The sequence below is a fragment of the Ranitomeya variabilis genome, chromosome 4, assembly GCF_051348905.1.
Source record: "Ranitomeya variabilis isolate aRanVar5 chromosome 4, aRanVar5.hap1, whole genome shotgun sequence".
NCBI lineage: Eukaryota > Metazoa > Chordata > Amphibia > Anura > Dendrobatidae > Ranitomeya > Ranitomeya variabilis.
This window is the reverse complement of record NC_135235.1, coordinates 50,554,356-50,575,624: the sequence shown is the minus strand read 5'-3', so window position 1 is coordinate 50,575,624 and position 21,269 is coordinate 50,554,356. Positions and strand designations below refer to the sequence as shown.

General features: G+C 43.3%; 1 protein-coding gene across 1 annotated transcript in view; it reads right to left on the bottom strand.

Annotated features, from left to right (window-relative positions):
* LOC143769708 (alpha-2-macroglobulin-like protein 1) overlaps window positions 1–21,269 on the bottom strand; it is a 271,438-nt gene that overhangs the window by 218,138 nt on the left and 32,031 nt on the right. Inside the window, exons 2-3 of the mRNA XM_077258494.1 lie at window positions 17,141–17,324; window positions 11,122–11,281 (exon numbers count right to left, since the gene is read on the bottom strand). Of these exons, the coding sequence (XP_077114609.1) occupies window positions 11,122–11,281; window positions 17,141–17,324 (344 nt within the window). The remainder of the gene's footprint in view (window positions 1–11,121; window positions 11,282–17,140; window positions 17,325–21,269) is intronic.

Below are 21,269 nucleotides of genomic sequence, written 5' to 3'. Positions count from 1 at the left end.
TGATTGATCACCCTGCACAGGAGGCATTCTTTTACTTTTAGATTTTAATTGAGTAAACGGACCTTCACCTGTAGATCCAGGGACTGGTTCTGATAAATCATATAATAATCTCACATCAGATAGCAAAGAGTCAGGAATATCCATATTCTGACAAAGTCGTTTATCTTCTCTAATGAAGTGCTTTCGTCACTTCAACTTCCTTACAAAAAGGTGAAGGTCTTTTAAGCTGTCAAAAGTGTGGAAGTCAGATGTCGGGACAAAATTTAGACCCTTATTAAGAACTTTGGTTTCGCTATCTGTCAGAATTTTTGAAGACAGATTAATAATCTGGGATTCCTCTATGGGTTCTGCCCGCTGAGGTTCATCCGGTTCCTCAAGGGGTACCCCTGATCTAAAAAACGACCCCCAGTTGGTCTCTCGCTTGGTCGCCTCCTCTGACCTCCGCGTCCCCGTTGTCTATTTCTCCCAGTCTTATGGCGTGATTCACCGTGTGATAAATCAGTATCTGTCGAGGAAATATCAGTCTCAAAATTCCGTGATGTATTTCTACTGGTAGGGAATTGATATGCTTTTTTATCTCTAAAGTCTTGTAAATCTCTTACGAAATTCCGATGTTTTCGTTCTTTCAGATTATATTGGTATCTTTCCACTGTATTCTGGAGAGTTTGTTCTTTGGCTGTAAAATCTGTCTCCCCTGCAAACTTTTTTGTTATCGCAATTTGTTCTTTCAATTTATCATTTGTACATACAAGATTTTTCTTTTCTTCCTCTAAGAGGATGTGCATAAATCTAAGGGAGCTAGCGGTCGCCTCTTTCTCCCATTGTTCATTAAATGATGAATTTCTGTACCTGAACCCTGGTTGTAAAGTGATCCTCAAATGTCGTGGAACTATGCCCGCTTTTGTGTAGTTCTCTAGGCTTTGAACCTCCCACCAATTTGAAATTTGCGTTTTGTATGCCTTAATTAGCTCTTTGAAAGCATTAGGCCACGTTCACACGCTGCGGGTTCCTCTGCGGGTTAATCCCGCAGCGGAATTGAAAATCTGCAGGGCAAAACCGCTGCGGTTATCCCTGCAGATTTATCGCGGTTTGTTCCGCGGTTTCCGCTGCGGGATTACTGCTGTACTATTGATGCTGCATATGCAGCAATATGCAGCATCAATAGTAATGTAAAAAATAATAAAAATTGGCTATACTCACCCACTGACGTCGCGATCTCCCCGGCGCTGCAAGCGGCTGTGCCAACAAGGACCTTCGTGACGTCACGGTCATGTGACCGCGACATCACCACAGATCCTGTTCGGCACAGCAACTGAGACCGGACGCCGCGGGCAGCGCTGAGAGGTGAGTATAGCATGATTTTTTATTTTAATTCTTTTTTTTACACCCAAATATGGTTCCCAGGGCCTGGAGGAGAGTCTCCTCTCCTCCACCCTGGGTACCATCGGCACATTATCCGCTTAACTTCCCGCAACGTGGGCACAGCCCCATGCGGGAAGTTAGCGGTTCAATGCATCTCTATGGGTGCAGAATCGCTGCGATTCTGCACCAAGAAGTGACATGGTCCTTCTTTTTTTCTGCAGAAAATCCGCACGGATTTTCCACAGAAAAAAAGGATCGTCGGCACAGCGGGTTTTGTTTTCCATTAGGTTACATTGTACTGTAACCTACATGGAAAAAGGATGCGGACCCGCAGCTGCAAAACAGCTGCGGGTCCACAGCAAAACCCGCAGCGTGTGAACATAGCCTTACTGTATGAGGGAGTATATTTCGGTTGGGTGAAATTTTTCTCAGAAAAGACCTCCTGGGCCTCTGAGATCCATGCATCCGTGTGAGTCTTTTGTGAAAGACTCAACAGACTTATTAAGGAGAATAGAGAGCATACAAGTGGAAACAAATTCCCTTTTATGCAGTATTGATGTGGAGGCCCTCTATTCGTCCAATAACCATCAGGATGGATTAAAAGCTGTTGAGTCCTTCTTGAACACAAGGGGCCGACAGTTTGGGCCACACAACCAATTCGTGTTGAATTTGTTGAACTTTTGTCTGACCACTAACTTTTTTCTATTTGACGGTCTCTTGTACCACCAGCTCAGGGGCACCGCGATGGGTAGCCCTTGTGCGCCCTCGTATGCCAACTTGCTCCTGGGCTGGTGGGAGGAGAATTGTGTCTTCGGGGAAGATCTTGTGGAAGAATCGGCCAAAATTACATTATGGGCACGTTATATAGATGATGTCCTGGTAATTTGGAATGGTGACATGCCGAGCCTGAGAAGTTTTGTGACAAAACTGAACAATAATCCCCTGGGTCTGTTTTTTACTTTTGAATGCCATTCTACTGAGCTTGCTTTCTTGGATTTGTTAATTCAAAAAGATGCAAATGGCCTGCTTAATACCAAAGTTTATCGAAAGCCTACCTCCACGAATGCCCTCCTCAGATGGGAGAGTCACCATCCAACACCTCTGAGGAGGGGCATTCCAAAAGGGCAATATCTTCGTCTGAGATGGAATTGTACCCTGGAGACTGACTTTCTAGATCAGGCAGAGGACTTGCGTAAACAGTTCCAACATAGGGGCTACCCGCAGGGGGTCCTAAAGAAGGCATTCAATGAAACAAAAAAACTTGACCGGACACAGCTTTTAAGACCTGCGGTGCCCCAGGCTGAGTCACAAAATTGTAGGTTCATTACTACCTACAATAATGGAGCAGACCAGATACGGTCAATTTTGAAGAGACATTGGCCAATTCTTAGAATGGACGAGGACATTGGGGACATGGTGGGACCGCAGCCAAAAATCACATTCCAAAAGGGAAGATCTTTGAAAGACAGGCTGGTATTCAGCCACTATGTCCCGCCAAAAAAGGAAATGTGGCTGACACAAGAGATAAAGGGGTGCTACACTTGTAGTGGATGTGTGGCTTGTCCAGTGATAACCAAAGGGAAATTTTTTGAGAGTAATGTCACAAAAAAGAGATTTGAAATAAGACACTTTATAAACTGTAGGACAAAGGGAGTGGTTTATAAGGCGGATTGTGTTTGTGGTATAGAATATGTAGGAAAGACGATTAGAGAATTACGTAGAAGAGTAGGTGAACATCTTAGAGATATTGAACTCAAGAGAGACACTCCGCTATCGAGACATATTAACACTGTCCATAATGGAAATTACTCCCATTTAAGATTCATGGGTATTGATAAAGTAGAAAGGCCAAGAAGGGGGGGAGATTGGGATCAGAGGGTCTTACAGTGTGAAGCAAGGTGGATACATCGCCTGAGAACACAGACACCGACAGGCCTCAATGAGACCCTCACCTTCAGTTGCTTTTTATAAACATCTTGAGCTAGGGAGATACAGGGCCCAGCCGCCGCGGAGTGGGGGCGCCACTATTGTCGTGTTTTATAGGGTGCCAACCTCCACTGTTTAGGCAGGGTAAAGTGCAGTTGAGATAACAGGCACATATCCCTGGCCCCTATTATCTATGATATTTAGATCGTTTCTCTTATAAATGGAATGCTTATCTTTATGCTTCTGCACTCTAGTTGTTATAATTTAGTCATCTTTTCTATATTTCATCACCATGAGAGTAGGGCATTATAGGGTTAGTTTAGGGATACCCGCCGTGGAGTGGGGGCGCCATCTCGTCTATGTAGGGTGCCAACCCCCGCAGTTAGGTAGGGTACAGATAGAGAAGAGTAGGGCGTTGTTGTAGTATGTGCACCCCTCTTCACTTTTCTTTCTTCCAAGATCCATGTCTACCGTGTCTAATGTGTCCAAACTGTAATGAGTATATGCCTATTTTTTCTCCTCCCTCATTTTTTGAGGTGGCAGGACAATTATATGAAATTTGAGTTAAAATTGAATCTGAAACACATTTCAGTTTAATTTATGAAATTCAGAAGTACCGCACCTATTTTTCTATTATTTCGGCCAAAAATCTGTATTTTGAAGCTCCGGGAGGAGTTTCTAGGAGGGGCTAGAAATGTGCTGAGATTAAGTTCCGGGATATCTAAGTTGCAGTGGGAAGAGTAACAATGGTTACCCCCGGTTTCATGCACCGGAAGTGATGCACATATCGGCCGCCTGGAACGCAGACTGTTATGACCCCAATGGCGAGGGTCTCAGAGGAACGTGGAAGTCTGCAGAATACAAAAATCCAGCTCATAGGGCAGTGGTAACTGGGTTGACCATATATCTACTCCTAACGCCAACACTAGAAGTAGCCGGGGATCATTCCTACGTTGATTCTAGATGACACGCTCCAGCCGGAGAATCTAGCTACCCCTAGTAGAGGAAAACAAAAGACCTTTCTTGCCTCCAGAGAAGGGGACCCCAAAGCTGGATAGAAGCCCCCCACAAATAATAACGGTGAGGTAAGAGGAAATGACAAACACAGAAATGAACCAGGTTTAGCACAGAGAGGCCCGCTAACTGATAGCAGAATAAAGAAAGGTAACTTATATGGTCAACAAAAACCCTATCAAAATCCACACTGGAAATTCAAGAACCCCCGAACCGTCTAACGGTCCGGGGGGAGAACACCAGCCCCCTAGAGCTTCCAGCAAAGGTCAGGATATAGATATGGAACAAGCTGGACAAAAATACAAAACCAAAACAAATAGCAAAAAGCAAAAGGCAGACTTAGCTGATATAACTGGAACCAGGATCAGTAGACAAGAGCACAGCAGACTAGCTCTGATAACTACGTTGCCAGGCATTGAACTGAAGGTCCAGGGAGCTTATATAGCAACACCCCTAACTAACGACCCAGGTGCGGATAAAAGGAATGACAGAAAAACCAGAGTCAAAAAACTAGTAACCACTAGAGGGAGCAAAAAGCAAATTCACAACAGTACCCCCCCCTTAGTGAGGGGTCACCGAACCCTCACCACGACCACCAGGGCGATCAGGATGAGCGGCATGAAAGGCACGAACTAAATCGGCCGCATGAACATCAGAGGCGACCACCCAGGAATTATCCTCCTGACCATAGCCCTTCCACTTGACCAGGTACTGAAGCCTCCGCCTGGAGAGGCGAGAATCCAAGATCTTCTCCACCACGTACTCCAACTCGCCCTCAACCAACACCGGAGCAGGAGGCTCAGCAGAAGGAACTACAGGCACAATGTACCGCCGCAACAAGGACCTATGAAATACATTGTGAATAGCAAACGACACAGGAAGATCCAGACGAAAAGATACAGGATTAAGGATTTCCAATATCTTGTAAGGCCCAATAAAACGAGGTTTAAATTTGGGAGAGGAGACCTTCATAGGAACAAAGCGGGAAGAAAGCCATACCAAATCCCCAACGCGTAGTCGGGGACCCACACCGCGGCGGCGGTTGGCAAAGCGCTGAGCCCTCTCCTGTGACAACTTCAAGTTGTCCACCACATGATCCCAGATCCGCTGCAACCTATCCACCACAGAATCCACCCCAGGACAGTCAGAAGACTCCACATGACCCGAAGAAAAGCGAGGATGGAAACCAGAGTTGCAGAAAAAAGGCGAAACCAAGGTGGCGGAACTAGCCCGATTATTAAGGGCAAACTCAGCCAACGGCAAGAATGTCACCCAATCGTCCTGATCAGCAGAGACAAAACACCTCAAATAAGCCTCCAAAGTCTGATTGGTTCGCTCCGTCTGTCCATTAGTCTGAGGATGGAAAGCAGACGAAAACGACAAATCAATGCCCATCCTACTACAAAAGGATCGCCAGAACCTGGAAACGAACTGGGATCCTCTGTCTGACACAATATTCTCAGGGATGCCGTGCAAACGAACCACGTTCTGGAAAAACACAGGAACCAGATCGGAAGAGGAAGGCAGCTTAGGCAAAGGAACCAAATGGACCATCTTTGAGAAGCGATCACATATCACCCAGATAACGGACATGCCCTGAGATAGCGGAAGATCAGAAATGAAATCCATGGAGATATGTGTCCAAGGTCTCTTCGGGACAGGCAAGGGCAAGAGCAAACCGCTGGCACGAGAACAGCAAGGCTTAGCTCGAGCACAAGTCCCACAGGACTGCACAAATGACCGCACATCCCTTGACAAGGAAGGCCACCAAAAGGACCTGGCCACCAGATCTCTGGTGCCAAAAATTCCCGGGTGACCTGCCAACACCGAGGAATGAACCTCGGAAATGACTCTGCTGGTCCACTTATCTGGGACAAACAATCTGTCAGGTGGACAAGACTCAGGCCTATCAGCCTGAAATCTCTGCAACACACGTCGCAGATCCGGAGAAATAGCTGACAAGATAACTCCATCTTTAAGAATACCAACAGGATCAGCGACTCCAGAAGCATCAGGCACAAAGCTCCTAGAAAGAGCATCGGCCTTCACATTCTTTGAACCTGGTAAATACGAGACAACAAAATCAAAGCGGGAGAAAAACAATGACCAGCGGGCCTGTCTCGGATTAAGGCGTTTAGCAGACTCGAGATACATCAGATTTTTGTGATCAGTCAAGACCACCACACGATGCTTAGCACCCTCGAGCCAATGACGCCACTCCTCAAATGCCCATTTCATGGCCAACAACTCCCGATTGCCCACATCATAATTTCGCTCGGCAGGCGAAAACTTCCTAGAGAAAAAGGCACAAGGTTTCATAACCGAGCAACCAGGGCCTCTCTGCGACAAAACGGCCCCTGCTCCAATCTCTGAAGCATCCACCTCAACCTGAAAGGGAAGTGAGACATCGGGCTGGCACAAAACAGGCGCCGAAGTAAACCGGCGTTTCAACTCCTGGAAAGCCTCCACGGCAGCAGGAGCCCAGTTAGCTACATCGGAGCCCTTCTTGGTCATATCCGTCAAAGGTTTCACAATGCTAGAAAAATTAGCGATAAAACGACGGTAGAAGTAAGCGAAACCCAAGAACTTCTGAAGACTCTTAACTGACGAGGGCTGAGTCCAATCAAGAATAGCTCGGACCTTGACTGGGTCCATCTCCACAGCAGAAGGGGAAAAAATGAACCCCAAAAAGGGAACCTTCTGTACACCAAAGAGACACTTTGAGCCCTTGACAAACAAAGAATTTTCACGCAAAATTTTAAAGACCAACCTGACCTGCTCCACATGCGAATCCCAATTATCAGAAAAAACCAAAATATCATCCAGATAAACAATCAAAAATTTATCCAGATACTTCCGGAAAATGTCATGCATAAAGGACTGAAAAACTGAAGGCGCATTGGAGAGCCCAAAAGGCATCACCAAGTACTCAAAATGACCTTCGGGCGTATTGAATGCGGTTTTCCATTCATCACCTTGCTTAATGCGCACAAGGTTGTACGCACCACGAAGGTCTATCTTGGTGAACCACTTGGCACCTTTAATCCGGGCAAACAAGTCAGACAACAGCGGTAAAGGATACTGAAATTTGACAGTGATCTTATTTAAAAGCCGATAATCAATACAAGGTCTCAAAGATCCGTCCTTTTTTGCCACAAAAAAGAATCCCGCACCAAGAGGGGAAGAAGACGGACGAATATGTCCTTTCTCCAGAGACTCCTTGATATATGAACGCATAGCGGTATGTTCAGGTACCGACAGATTAAACAGTCTTCCCTTAGGAAATTTACTGCCTGGGATCAAATCTATAGCACAGTCACAGTCCCTATGAGGAGGCAGTGCACTGGACTCAGACTCACTGAAGACATCCTGATAATCAGACAAATACTCCGGAACTTCCGAAGGCGTAGAAGAAGCAATAGACACAGGCAGGGAATCCCCATGAATACCCCGACAGCCCCAACTTGAGACTGACATAGCCTTCCAGTCCAGGACTGGATTATGGGTCTGTAACCATGGCAGCCCTAAAACAACCAAATCATGCATTTTATGTAAAACCAGGAAACGTATCACCTCGCGGTGTTCAGGAGTCATGCACATGGTAACCTGTGTCCAATACTGCGGTTTATTTGCTGCCAATGGCGTAGCATCAATACCCCTAAGAGGAATAGGATTTTCTAATGGTTCAAGAGTAAAACCACAGTGCTTAGCAAAAGACAGATCCATAAGACTCAGGGCAGCACCTGAATCTACAAACGCCATGACAGGATAAGATGACAGTGAGCAAATCAAAGTTACAGACAGAATAAATTTAGGTTGCAAATTACCAACGGTGACAGGACTAACAACCTTAGCTATACGTTTAGAGCATGCTGAGATAACATGTGTAGAATCACCACAGTAGTAGCACAAGCCATTCCGGCGTCTATGAATTTTCCGCTCATTTCTAGTCAGGATTCTATCACATTGCATTAAATCAGGTGTCTGTTCAGACAACACCATGAGGGAATTTGCGGTTTTTCTATCACATTGCACCGAATCAGGTGTCTGTTCAGACAACACCATGAGGGAATTTGCGGTTTTGCGCTCCCGCAACCGCCGGTCAATTTGAATAGCCAGTGCCATAGTATCATTCAGACCTGTGGGAATGGGAAAACCCACCATAACATTCTTAATGGCTTCAGAAAGGCCATTTCTAAAGTTAGCGGCCAGTGCACACTCGTTCCAATGTGTCAGCACGGACCATTTCCGAAATTTTTGGCAATACACTTCAGCCTCGTCCTGCCCCTGAGACATAGCCAGCAAGGCCTTTTCTGCCTGAATCTCAAGATTGGGTTCCTCATAAAGTAAACCGAGCGCCAGAAAAAACGCATCAATATCAGCCAATGCCGGATCTCCTGGCGCCAGCGAAAAAGCCCAATCCTGAGGGTCGCCCCGTAAGAACGAAATAACTATTTTTACTTGCTGAGCAGAGTCTCCAGATGAACAGGGTCTCAGGGACAAAAACAATTTACAATTATTCACAAAATTCCTAAACTTAAACCTGTCTCCGGAAAACAGTTCAGGAATCGGTATTTTAGGTTCTGACCTAGGATTTCTGATAACATAGTCTTGTATGCCCTGCACACGAGTAGCCAGCTGGTCCACACTTGTAATCAAGGTCTGGACATTCATGTCTGCAGCAAGCATAGCCACTCTGAGGTAAAGGGGAAGAAGAAAAAAAAAAAAAACTCAGAATCTTCTTTCTTATAATCCCTCTTCTGCAATGCATTAAACATTTAATACTGGCCTGGCAAACTGTTATGACCCCAATGGCGAGGGTCTCAGAGGAACGTGGAAGTCTGCAGAATACAAAAATCCAGCTCATAGGGCAGTGGTAACTGGGTTGACCATATATCTACTCCTAACGCCAACACTAGAAGTAGCCGGGGATCATTCCTACGTTGATTCTAGATGACACGCTCCAGCCGGAGAATCTAGCTACCCCTAGTAGAGGAAAACAAAAGACCTTTCTTGCCTCCAGAGAAGGGGACCCCAAAGCTGGATAGAAGCCCCCCACAAATAATAACGGTGAGGTAAGAGGAAATGACAAACACAGAAATGAACCAGGTTTAGCACAGAGAGGCCCGCTAACTGATAGCAGAATAAAGAAAGGTAACTTATATGGTCAACAAAAACCCTATCAAAATCCACACTGGAAATTCAAGAACCCCCGAACCGTCTAACGGTCCGGGGGGAGAACACCAGCCCCCTAGAGCTTCCAGCAAAGGTCAGGATATAGATATGGAACAAGCTGGACAAAAATACAAAACCAAAACAAATAGCAAAAAGCAAAAGGCAGACTTAGCTGATATAACTGGAACCAGGATCAGTAGACAAGAGCACAGCAGACTAGCTCTGATAACTACGTTGCCAGGCATTGAACTGAAGGTCCAGGGAGCTTATATAGCAACACCCCTAACTAACGACCCAGGTGCGGATAAAAGGAATGACAGAAAAACCAGAGTCAAAAAACTAGTAACCACTAGAGGGAGCAAAAAGCAAATTCACAACAGCAGACTCATATAGGCTGAATGGCGTTTGAGGATGACGTATGAAGTGGGCGTATGGATGACGCTGTAGTGAGGGGTTGATCCTCTTTAGCGCCTACCAGATGAAACGCACATGGAGTATACTACGGACTTTGTACTCCGGAAATGAATAGGTGGGTTCTCTGATGTTTGGGGGTTATGGGGATTTACCCTGAACGAGTAAATTACTATAAATGACTGAGACATGAGCGGCGGCAGACCGCAAGATGAAGCTGAACAAGAAGGTTGTTTATTCCCTGTGAGGAAAACACCTTTTCTCCCTGAGTTGGCAGTTTATTTATTTATTCCTCCCCTGATGATTTTTTTGAGAAATGAAACGCGTTGGGAGGCCATGGGGTTAACAATATCCTTCAGTTGGAGATCCAAATGGTGGGTTTGAAAGCCGTGGGTTTTGGTGCACGCCCATCCCCCATCTGTGGACCAACAGAGGAATTGTGTGGAGCTGTCCTCGAGACTAGGAAGGTTTGCTGAGCATGATACCTGGGTGAGACCGTTCCATTGTTTTAAACAGATGCTTTTTGTGTGAAAATAATGTCACCATGCGGCAATTTATCTAGCAATTGTGTCTAGATTTAGTATAAATAATATATCTACTTGGTGCCAAATGTCATTTGTAGATCACTAAGAATATCCGGTATATTTATATATAGTAAGAAACCGCGTGGTGAAAAAGAGCATTTTTGATATATTGCTTTAAATTATATGATGTCATTGGCTGAGAGGCTGAGAGATTGAGAGCACTCATTTAAGCAATATTACCGCCCAGATATACCTATTAATATTGGGCCTATTGGGTGTTTTCTATATTAGTGTTTGTTGTTTGTTCTTGTCTTAATTGGTTTTAATTAATATAATTAAAAGTTACATTTTAGTCCAATTTATTACCATTACTACCTTGCTGGCAAACATTTTTATTGGATTGGTAGAGTATTTTTCAGATTACTGTAGTTTTGATAACATCACTCTTTATGCAAATAATTTGTATTAGTCTATACCTGATGAAGAGACCGGAGTAGTCTCGAAAGCTTTCAATTTGTTACCATCTTTTCAGTTAGCCATTAAAAGGTATCAACCACTGAGGACTCTCAATTCTTAATATTATTCTATCTACTGGCTAACACAGTACAAAGATATATATCTTTCCTATATGGAAATTTCGGTGGAATTAATGGTGCTATATAAGTGAGTAAAATAATATATTTGCTTTTCCTTTCCGTGAATCACTTACCTGTATCACCTGGCTTGTAGGTTGTCTTATCACTGTGAATGATGCATGGAATACCTCTGTCATGAATCATTATCTTTTTGCTCTCATTCACATTGAGTTTTTCTCCATGCGCAGATACATGTAGGTCATAGAAATTATGACCTCTCGCTAATTTTGGGACCTGATAAAAATAAATAAAAGAATATTTTTTTTATTATATTTGCCTTGTGAAACTCGACCACCCACAACTTTAAGGGATATTCTTTTCTAGTCTCTTTGTTCTCTCTGTATCATGAAAAAATGTATTTTATTTTCCAATGTACTCCTGTGTGGGTTCCTCACAGCTTTATTCTCTCTGCTAGCAATTGTTCAATAGGAACCATCATTCTTCACTTCTGGGGTTAAAAATCTGTCCATGTCATGACATGGACTAACGTTGCGCAACGTTTCACACCGCTGTGTCCATCACATGTCCATGACTGATTTTTTAGTCCCTGTGAGGCTGTGATCTTTTTATGTAAAGTACTTTAATTTACAAGGGTATTATGACAAGGTATCGTGACCCACTTAAAGAGGTTGTCCGGTGCAAAACTACAAGTCTGCAGTGACTGTAGACTTGTGAATCCTCACATTGTGCACACTGCGAGCTGTGAGGACTCTACTGTGCTAGGGCAGGGTGACCGCTGGATATGCACACTCCTGGCCACATTCTGATTAAATGGATACGACCTCATTTAATGCAAGTGCATAAAGATAGACTGGAAACAATCTAGTCAGAATGTGCCTGGGAGTATGCATATCGCATACATGTGGTCATATAACCAATCATTCCCGGCGCCAGCACTGGAGAATCCTTACAGCGCGCAGTACACATGACGTGAGGATTCACAAGTTTGCAGTAACATAGAGTGACTGCAGACTTCTAGTTTAGGACCATACAGCTCCTTTAAGCATCGGCAAGGAACTCTAAGGTGACAATATTTGTATTCTTTTTATTGTGGTGTAAATCATTCCCTTTAAGATGGATGGCGCAAAGCTTCTTTTTCATGAGATATGTTAGTAAGGGCTGTCACAAAGTGTAGGTAGGGGCAGGCACATGCCTACAGTGCCATTAGACCTCAGGTGTTCATTCTTCAGGAGCTCTTTACTCCCCGGTCTCCCAGCTTCCTGCTTGCATTGGGGTGTCCTTTTAATCAGTATAATGGCGCTAACCTGACAGTGTCTGCAGTTTACTGAGCAAAATCCTGCTGACAGGTTCTCTTCAAGAAGTTGAGTCAACCATACAACAAATCATGGACTCTAATAAAGCCCAGCTGGACTTCATAGGAAGACCAACATTGAGGCCAACGGGTTGGTCCATTACTTTTATATTGATGACATTTCCTTACAATAAGTCATCAATATCCAACTGGTGGGGGTCCGACACCTGGTACCACCACTGATCAGCTTTCTCAGTGCAGGCAGTGGCCAGACTTATGGCCAGGACCGTGTGTCTTAAATGCTACTGTTAATGATTGATAGCTTTAGATCAGGGGTGAACAGCAGCAATCAGAACTAGCTCTGAATACTGCACTTCAAGGCAGATGTATAATACAGCCGGCATCTGTCTTCCATGGAGCAGGCTCAGCACTTGAGCCCGCTCCATATAGCCAAACCAGCTTTTTTGATGTAACAGTACGTCATGGACCTTGAAGGGGTCAATACAGCTTGTTTTATGTGTTACAACAGGGGTATACATTTGTATGTAGTGGTAAAAACAAGGCAGCAACATTTTGCTGAAAAATAAAAAGTAAAACTATACATAAAAATGTAGATAAAACAACAATCATGATACTAATATGTGTCTCAGTTTTTGTGCATGGTTTTACTAATCCCCAATGTATTTGCCATCCAGCATTCGGAGCTTTCCCAGAAAAGCTGTGATTGTGGTCAAAAGCATGACATAAGTGTATGATGTCTCACCGAAATGCAGAATAGTTGGAGAGAGGGGGTGACACATTTTGTACCTTTAATTTTAGGGGCCAAGAGAACTTCATCTGTCCTGATGGGAGTTTTATATTAATGATAATGGATAGGAAGCTTAAACTTTGGATGCATATAATACAATCTTAAAGCAGCCGAGGGATCGGACAGTACAACATACACCACATGTCAGTCAATTAATATGATCCTCAGGTTCAGACATCACAAATTATCCTGACACGTCAATAGGAAATTTTTTGATGACCTGTATCTTTTTCTTAAACAAAAAATATATAGGGGGTGCTCACTGTAAAGAATAGGTGCTCTGGAGAAAAATACTGTAAATATATATATATATATATATATATATATATATATATATATACACTCACCGGCCACTTTATTAGGTACACCATGCTAGTAACGGGTTGGACCCCTTTTGCCTTCAGAACTGCCTCAATTCTTCGTGGCATAGATTCAACAAGGTGCTGGAAGCATTCCTCAGAGATTTTGGTCCATATTGACATGATGGCATCACACAGTTGCCGCAGATTTGTCGGCTGCACATCCCAAAGATGCTCCATACAAGGCAGGATGGATCCATGCTTTCATGTTGTTTACGCCAAATTCTGACCCTACCATCCGAATGTCGCAGCAGAAATCGAGACTCATCAGACCAAGCAACGTTTTTCCAATCTTCTACTGTCCAATTTCGATGAGCTTGTGCAAATTGTAGCCTCAGTTTCCTGTTCTTAGCTGAAAGGAGTGGTACCCGGTGTGGTCTTCTGCTGCTGTAGCCCATCTGCCTCAAAGTTCGACGCACTGTGCGTTCAGAGATGCTCTTAGGCCTACCTTGGTTGTAACGGGTGGCGATTTGAGTCACTGTTGCCTTTCTATCAGCTCGAACCAGTCTGCCCATTCTCCTCTGACCTCTGGCATCAACAAGGCATTTCCGCCCACAGAACTGCCGCTCACTGGATTTTTTTTCTTTTTCGGGCCATTCTCTGTAAACCCTAGAGATGGTTGTGCGTGAAAATCCCAGTAGATCAGCAGTTTCTGAAATACTCAGACCAGCCCTTCTGGCACCAACAACCATGCCACGTTCAAAGGCACTCAAATCACCTTTCTTCCCCATACTGATGCTCGGTTTGAACTGCAGGAGATTGTCTTGACCATGTCTACATGCCTAAATGCACTGAGTTGCCGCCATGTGATTGGCTGATTAGAAATTAAGTGTTAACAAGAAGTTGGACAGGTGTACCTAATAAAGTGGCCAGTGAGTGTATATATACAGTGGGGCAAAAAGTATTTAGTCAGTCAGCAATAGTGCAAGTTCCACCACTTAAAAAGATGAGAGGCGTCTGTAATTTACATCATAGGTAGACCTCAACTATGGGAGACAAACTGAGAAAAAAAAATCCAGAAAATCACATTGTCTGTTTTTTTTAACATTTAATTTGCATATTATGGTGGAAAATAAGTATTTGGTCAGAAACAAAATTTCATCTCAATAGTTTGTAAAATATCCTTTGTTGGCAATGACAGAGGTCAAACGTTTTCTGTAAGTCTTCACAAGGTTGCCACACACTGTTGTTGGTATGTTGGCCCATTCCTCCATGCAGATCTCCTCTAGAGCAGTGATGTTTTTGGCTTTTCGCTTGGCAACACGGACTTTCAGCTCCCTCCAAAGGTTTTCTATAGGGTTGAGATCTGGAGACTGGCTAGGCCACTCCAGGACCTTGAAATGCTTCTTACGAAGCCACTCCTTCGTTGCCCTAGCGGTGTGCTTTGGATCATTGTCATGTTGAAAGACCCAGCCACGTTTCATCTTCAATGCCCTTGCTGATGGAAGGAGGTTTGCACTCAAAATCTCACGATACATGGCCCCATTCATTCTTTCATGTACCCGGATCAGTCATCCTGGCCCCTTTGCAGAGAAAAAGCCCCAAAGCATGATGTTTCCACCACCATGCTTTACAGTAGGTATGGTGTTTGATGGATGCAACTCAGTATTCTTTTTCCTCCAAACACGACAAGTTGTGTTTCTACCAAACAGTTCCAGTTTGGTTTCATCAGACCATAGGACATTCTCCCCAAACTCCTCTGGATCATCCAAATGCTCTCTAGCAAACTTCAGACGGGCCTGGACATGTACTGGCTTAAGCAGTGGGACACGTCTGGCACTGCAGGATCTGAGTCCATGGTGGCGTAGTGTGTTACTTACGGTAGGCCTTGTTACATTGGTCCCAGCTCTCTGCAGTTCATTCACTAGGTCCCCCCGCGTGGTTCTGGGATTTTTGCTCACCGTTCTTGTGATCATTCTGACCCCACGGGGTGGGATTTTGCGTGGAGCCCCAGATCGAGGGAGATTATCAGTGGTCTTGTATGTCTTCCATTTTCTAATTATTGCTCCTACTGTTGATTTCTTCACTCCAAGCTGGTTGGCTATTGCAGATTCAGTCTTCCCAGCCTGATGCAGGGCTACAACTTTGTTTCTGGTGTCCTTTGACAGCTCTTTGGTCTTCACCATAGTGGAGTTTGGAGTCAGACTGTTTGAGGGTGTGCACAGGTGTCTTTTTATACTGATAACAAGTTTAAACAGGTGCCATTACTACAGGTAATGAGGGGAGGAAAGAGGAGACTCTTAAAGAAGAAGTTACAGGTCTGTGAGAGCCAGAAATCTTGATTGTTTGTTTCTGACCAAATACTTATTTTCCACCATAATATGCAAATTAAATGTTAAAAAAACAGACAATGTGATTTTCTGGATTTTTTTTACTCAGTTTGTCTCCCATAGTTGAGGTCTACCTATGATGTAAATTACAGACGCCTCTCATCTTTTTAAGTGGTGGAACTTGCACTATTGCTGACTGACTAAATACTTTTTTGCCCCACTGTATATATATATCTCAAAAATAACTCCGGCACACTTAGGCCATGTTCACACTTTGCGGGTTTTTTCGCGGAACCGCTGCGATTTTGATGCTGCGGGTCCGCAGCAGTTTCCATAGCGTTTCCATTTACATGTAAACCCTATGGAAACCGCAAACCGCTGTGCACATGCTGTGGGAAAAAACGCGCAAAAACGCAGCGGTTTAAAACCCGCAGCATGTAACTTCTTTGTGCAGAATCGCTGCAATTCTGCACCCATAGGAATGCATTGAACCGCTTACTTCCCGCATGGGGCTGTGCCCACGTTGCGGGAAGTAAGCGGATAATGTGCGGGTGGTACACGGGGTGGAGGAGAGGAGACTCTCCTCCAGGCCCTGGGAACCATATTTGGGGTAAAAAAAAAGAATAAAAATAAAAAATCATGTTATACTCACCTCTCAGCGCTGCACGCGGCCGGCCGGTCAGAGTTGCTGTGCGAACAGGACCTGCGGTGACGTCGCTGTCACATGACCATGACGTCGCGGTCACATGACCGTGACGTCACGAAGGGTCCTTCTCGCACATCATCTTTGGAACCGGACCGCCGGGTGCAGCGTCGAGGAGATCGCGACGTCAGGGGGTGAGTATATAACCAATTTTTATTATTTTTAACATTACTATTGATGCTGCATATTGCTGCATATGCAGCATCAATAGTATAGGCGGAAACCCGCAGCAGAAACTGCGGAACAAACCGCGATAAATCTGCAGGGATAACTGCAGCGGTTTTGCCCTGCAGATTTATCAAATTCGCTGCGAAAGAACCCGCAGAGGGACGCCGCAAAGTATGAACATGGCCTTAAAGTTTCAAATAAATGGTTCAATTTATTATATGTTTCCAAATAATAGATGATGCATTTCATAACATGTCCCGCGCACAATAGTCAAACATGATAAGTGAATCAACGAACGATATACCCGATTCACTTACCATGTTGGGCTATTGTGCGCTGGACATGTTATGAAATTCATCATCTATTTTTTGGAAACATATAATAAATTGTACCATTTATTTGGAACTTTAAGTGTGCCGGAGTTATTTTTGATATATATACTGTAGATTTTTTTAGATATGTTTGGAAAACTTTTACATAGTATGTACTATACATTGTGTCAACTTTGGCTAGTTTTAGAAATGTATACCGACCTGGAAGGCTAAGCACTCAGAATGCTGATAGTCATCTATTCTATGTTTCAGTAGAAGAACATTTTCGGTATTTGTCTCCAGTTCTAGTTTGATGTCAACTGCTCCCTTAAAATCGAGGAAGGTCACACAGAGTTTCTGCTCACTCCCCGCCATAAAGCTATTCCTAGTTGCAATCACATAATGGCTGTAAGGGAAGAAAATAAATTGTCAATATATCAGAAAATAAGTAGAATGACGACACAGGTGTATTTATTGCTACTGTTAATAGCTGAAAAGTGTAGCGTTATTAACTATAAATAAATACAAAATATAGAAAATGCCACCAAATATCCAACTAATTCCTCCCCTTGTCGTCTCATGTGCATTGATTTTATTTTAAACACATATTGTAATTAAAATTGGTAAAATATTTGTGGTAAAAAATATAAAATAATGGAAATGAAGAATTAACCCCTTAAGTCCCGAGGGTGGTTTGAACGTTAATGACCGGGCCAATTTTTACAATTCTGACCACTGTCCCTTTATGAGGTTATAACTCTGGAACGCTTTAACGGATCTTGGCGATTCTGACACTGTTTTCTCATGACATATTGTACTTCATGTTAGTGGTAAAATTTATTTGATATAACTTGCGTTTATTTGTAAAAAAAAATGGAAATTTGGCGAAAATTTTGAAAATTTCACAATTTTCCAAATTTGAATTTTTATGCCCTTAAATCACAGAGATATGTCACGCAAAATACTTAATAAGTAACATTTCCCACATGTCTACTTTACATCAGCACAAATTTGGAACCAAAATTTTTTTTTGTTAGGGAGTTATAAGGGTTAAAAGTTGACCAGAAATTTCTCATTTTTACAACACGATTTGTTTTTAGGGACCACATCTCATTTGAAGTCATTTTGAGGGGTCTATATGATAGAAAATACCCAAGTGTGACACCATTCTAAAAAATGCACCCCTCAAGGTGCTCAAAACCACATTCAAGAAGTTTATGAACCCTTCAGGTGTTTCACAGGAATATTTGGAATGTTAAAATAAAAATGAACATTTAACTTTTTTTCACACAAAATTTATTTCAGCTCCAATTTGTTTTATTTCACCAAGGGTAACAGGAGAAAATTGACCCCCAAAGTTGTTGTACAGTTTGTCCTGAGTACGCTGATACCCCACATGTGGGGGTAAACCACTGTTTGGGCGCATGGCAGAGCTTGGAAGGAAAGGAGCGCCATTTGACTTTTCAATGCAAAATTGACTGGAATTGAGATGGGACGCCATGTTGCGTTTGGAGAGCCCCTGATGTGCCTAAACATTGAAACCACCCACAAGTGACACCATTTTAGAAAGTAGACCCCCTAAGGAACTTATCTAGATGTGTGGTGAGCACTTTGGTGAGCACTTTGACCCACCAAGTGCTTCACAGAAGTTTATAATGCAGAGCCGTAAAAATAAAAAATCATATTTTTTCACAAAAATGATATTTTCGCCCCCAATTTTTTATTTTCCCAAGGGTAAGAGAAAAAATTGGACCCCAAAAAATGTTGTGCAATTTGTCCTGAGTACGCTGATACCCCATATGTGGGTGTATACCATTGTTTGGGCGCATGGCAGAGCTTGGAAGGGAAGGAGCGCCATTTTACTTTTTAATGCAAAATTGACTGGAATTGAGATGGGACGCCATGTTGCGTTTGGAGAGCCCCTGATATGCCTAAACATTGAAACCCCCTTCAAGTGACACCATTTTGGAAAGTAGACCCCCTAAGGAACTTATCTAGATGTGTGGTGAGCACTTTGACCCACCAAGTGCTTCACAGAAGTTTATAATGCAGAGCCGTAAAAATAAAAAATCATATTTTTTCACAAAAATGATCTTTTCGCCCCCAATTTTTTATTTTCCCAAGGGTAAGAGAAGAAATTGGACCCCAAAAAATGTTGTGCAATTTGTCCTGAGTACGCTGATACCCCATATGTTGGTGTAAACCATTGTTTGGGCGCATGGCAGAGCTTGGAAAGGAAGGAGCGCCATTTGACTTTTCAATGCAAAATTGACTGGAATTGAGATGGGACGCCATGTTGCGTTTGGAGAGCCCCTGATGTGCCTAAACATTGAAACCCCCCACAAGTGACACCATTTTGGAAAGTAGACCCCTAAGGAACTTACAGTTAGGTCCATATATATTTGGACAGAGACAACATTTTTCTCATTTTGGTTATAGACATTACCACAATGAATTTTAAACAAAACAATTCAGATGCAGTTGAAGTTCAGACTTTCAGCTTTCATTTGAGGGTATCCACATTAAAATTGGATGAAGGGTTTAGGAGTTTCAGCTCCTTAACATGTGCCACCCTGTTTTTAAAGGGACCAAAAGTAATTGGACAGATTCAATAATTTTAAATAAAATGTTCATTTCTAGTACTTGGTTGAAAACCCTTTGTTGGCAATGACTGCCTGAAGTCTTGAACTCATGGACATCACCAGACGCTGTGTTTCCTCCTTTTTGATGCTCTGCCAGGCCTTCACTGCGGTGGTTTTCAGTTGCTGTTTGTTTGTGGGCCTTTCTGTCTGAAGTTTAGTCTTTAACAAGTGAAATGCATGCTCAATTGGGTTGAGATCAGGTGACTGACTTGGCCATTCAAGAATATTCCACTTCTTTGCTTTAATAGACTCCTGGGTTGCTTTGGCTTCATGTTTTGGGTCATTGTCCATCTGTAGTATGAAACGACAACCAATCAGTTTTGCTGCATTTGGCTGGATCTGAGCACACAGTATGGCTCTGAATACCTCAGAATTCATTCGGCTGCTTCTGTCCTGTGTCACATCATCAATAAACACTAGTGACCCAGTGCCACTGGCAGCCATGCATGCCCAAGCCATCACACTGCCTCCGCCGTGTTTTACAGATGATGTGGTATGCTTTGGATCATGAGCTGTACCAAGCCTTCGCCATACTTTTCTCTTTCCATCATTCTGGTAGAGGTTGATCTTGGTTTCATCTGTCCAAAGAATGTTCTTCCTGAACTGTGCTGGCTTTTTTACATGTTTTTTAGCAAAGTCCAGTCTAGCCTTTTTATTCTTGATGCTTATGAGTGGCTTGCACCGTGCAGTGAACCCTCTGTATTTACTTTCATGCAGTCTTCTCTTTATGATAGATTTGGATATTGATACGCCGACCTCCGGGAGAGTGTTGGTCACTTGGTTGGCTGTTGTGAAGGGGTTTCTCTTCACCAGGGAGATTATTCTGCGATCATCCACCACTGTTGTCTTCCGTGGGCGCCCAGGTCTTTTTGCATTGATGAGATCACCAGTGCTTTCTTTCCTTCTCAGGATGTACCAAACTGTACATTTTGCCACTCCTAATATTGTAGCAATTTCTCGGATGGGTTTTTTCTCTGTTTTCACAGCTTAAGAATGGCTTGTTTCACCTTCATGGAGAGCACTTTTGACCGCATGTTTACTTCATAGGAAAACCTTCGAAATGCAAGCACCACACCTCAAATCACCTCCAGGCCTTTTATCTGCTTAGTTGAGAATGACATAACGAAGGGATTGCCCACACCTGTCCATGAAATAGCCTTGGAGTCAATTGTCCAATTACTTTTGGTCCCTTTAAAAAACAGGGTGGCACATGTTAAGGAGCTGAAACTCCTAAACTCTTCATCCAATTTTAATATGGATACCCTCAAATGAAAGCTGAAAGTCTGAACTTCAACTGCATCTGAATTGTTTTGTTTAAAATTAAATTGTGGTAATGTCTATAACCAACATGAGAAAAATGTTGTCTCTGTCCAAATATATATGGACCTAACTGTATCTAGATGTGTTTTGAGAGCTTTGAACCACCAAGTGTTTCACTACAGATTATAATGCAGAGCCGTGAAAATAAAAATTCTTTTTTTTTCACAAAAATGATTTTTAGCCCCCAGTTTTGTATTTTCACAAGGGTAACAGGATAAATTAGACCCCAAAAGTTGTTGTCCAATTTGTCCTGAGTACGCTGATACCCCATATGTGGGGGGGAACCACTGTTTGGGCGCATGACAGAGCTCGGAAGGGAAGGAGCGCCATTTGGAATGCTGACTTAAATGGATTGGTCTGCAGGCGTCACGTTGCATTTGCAGAGCCCC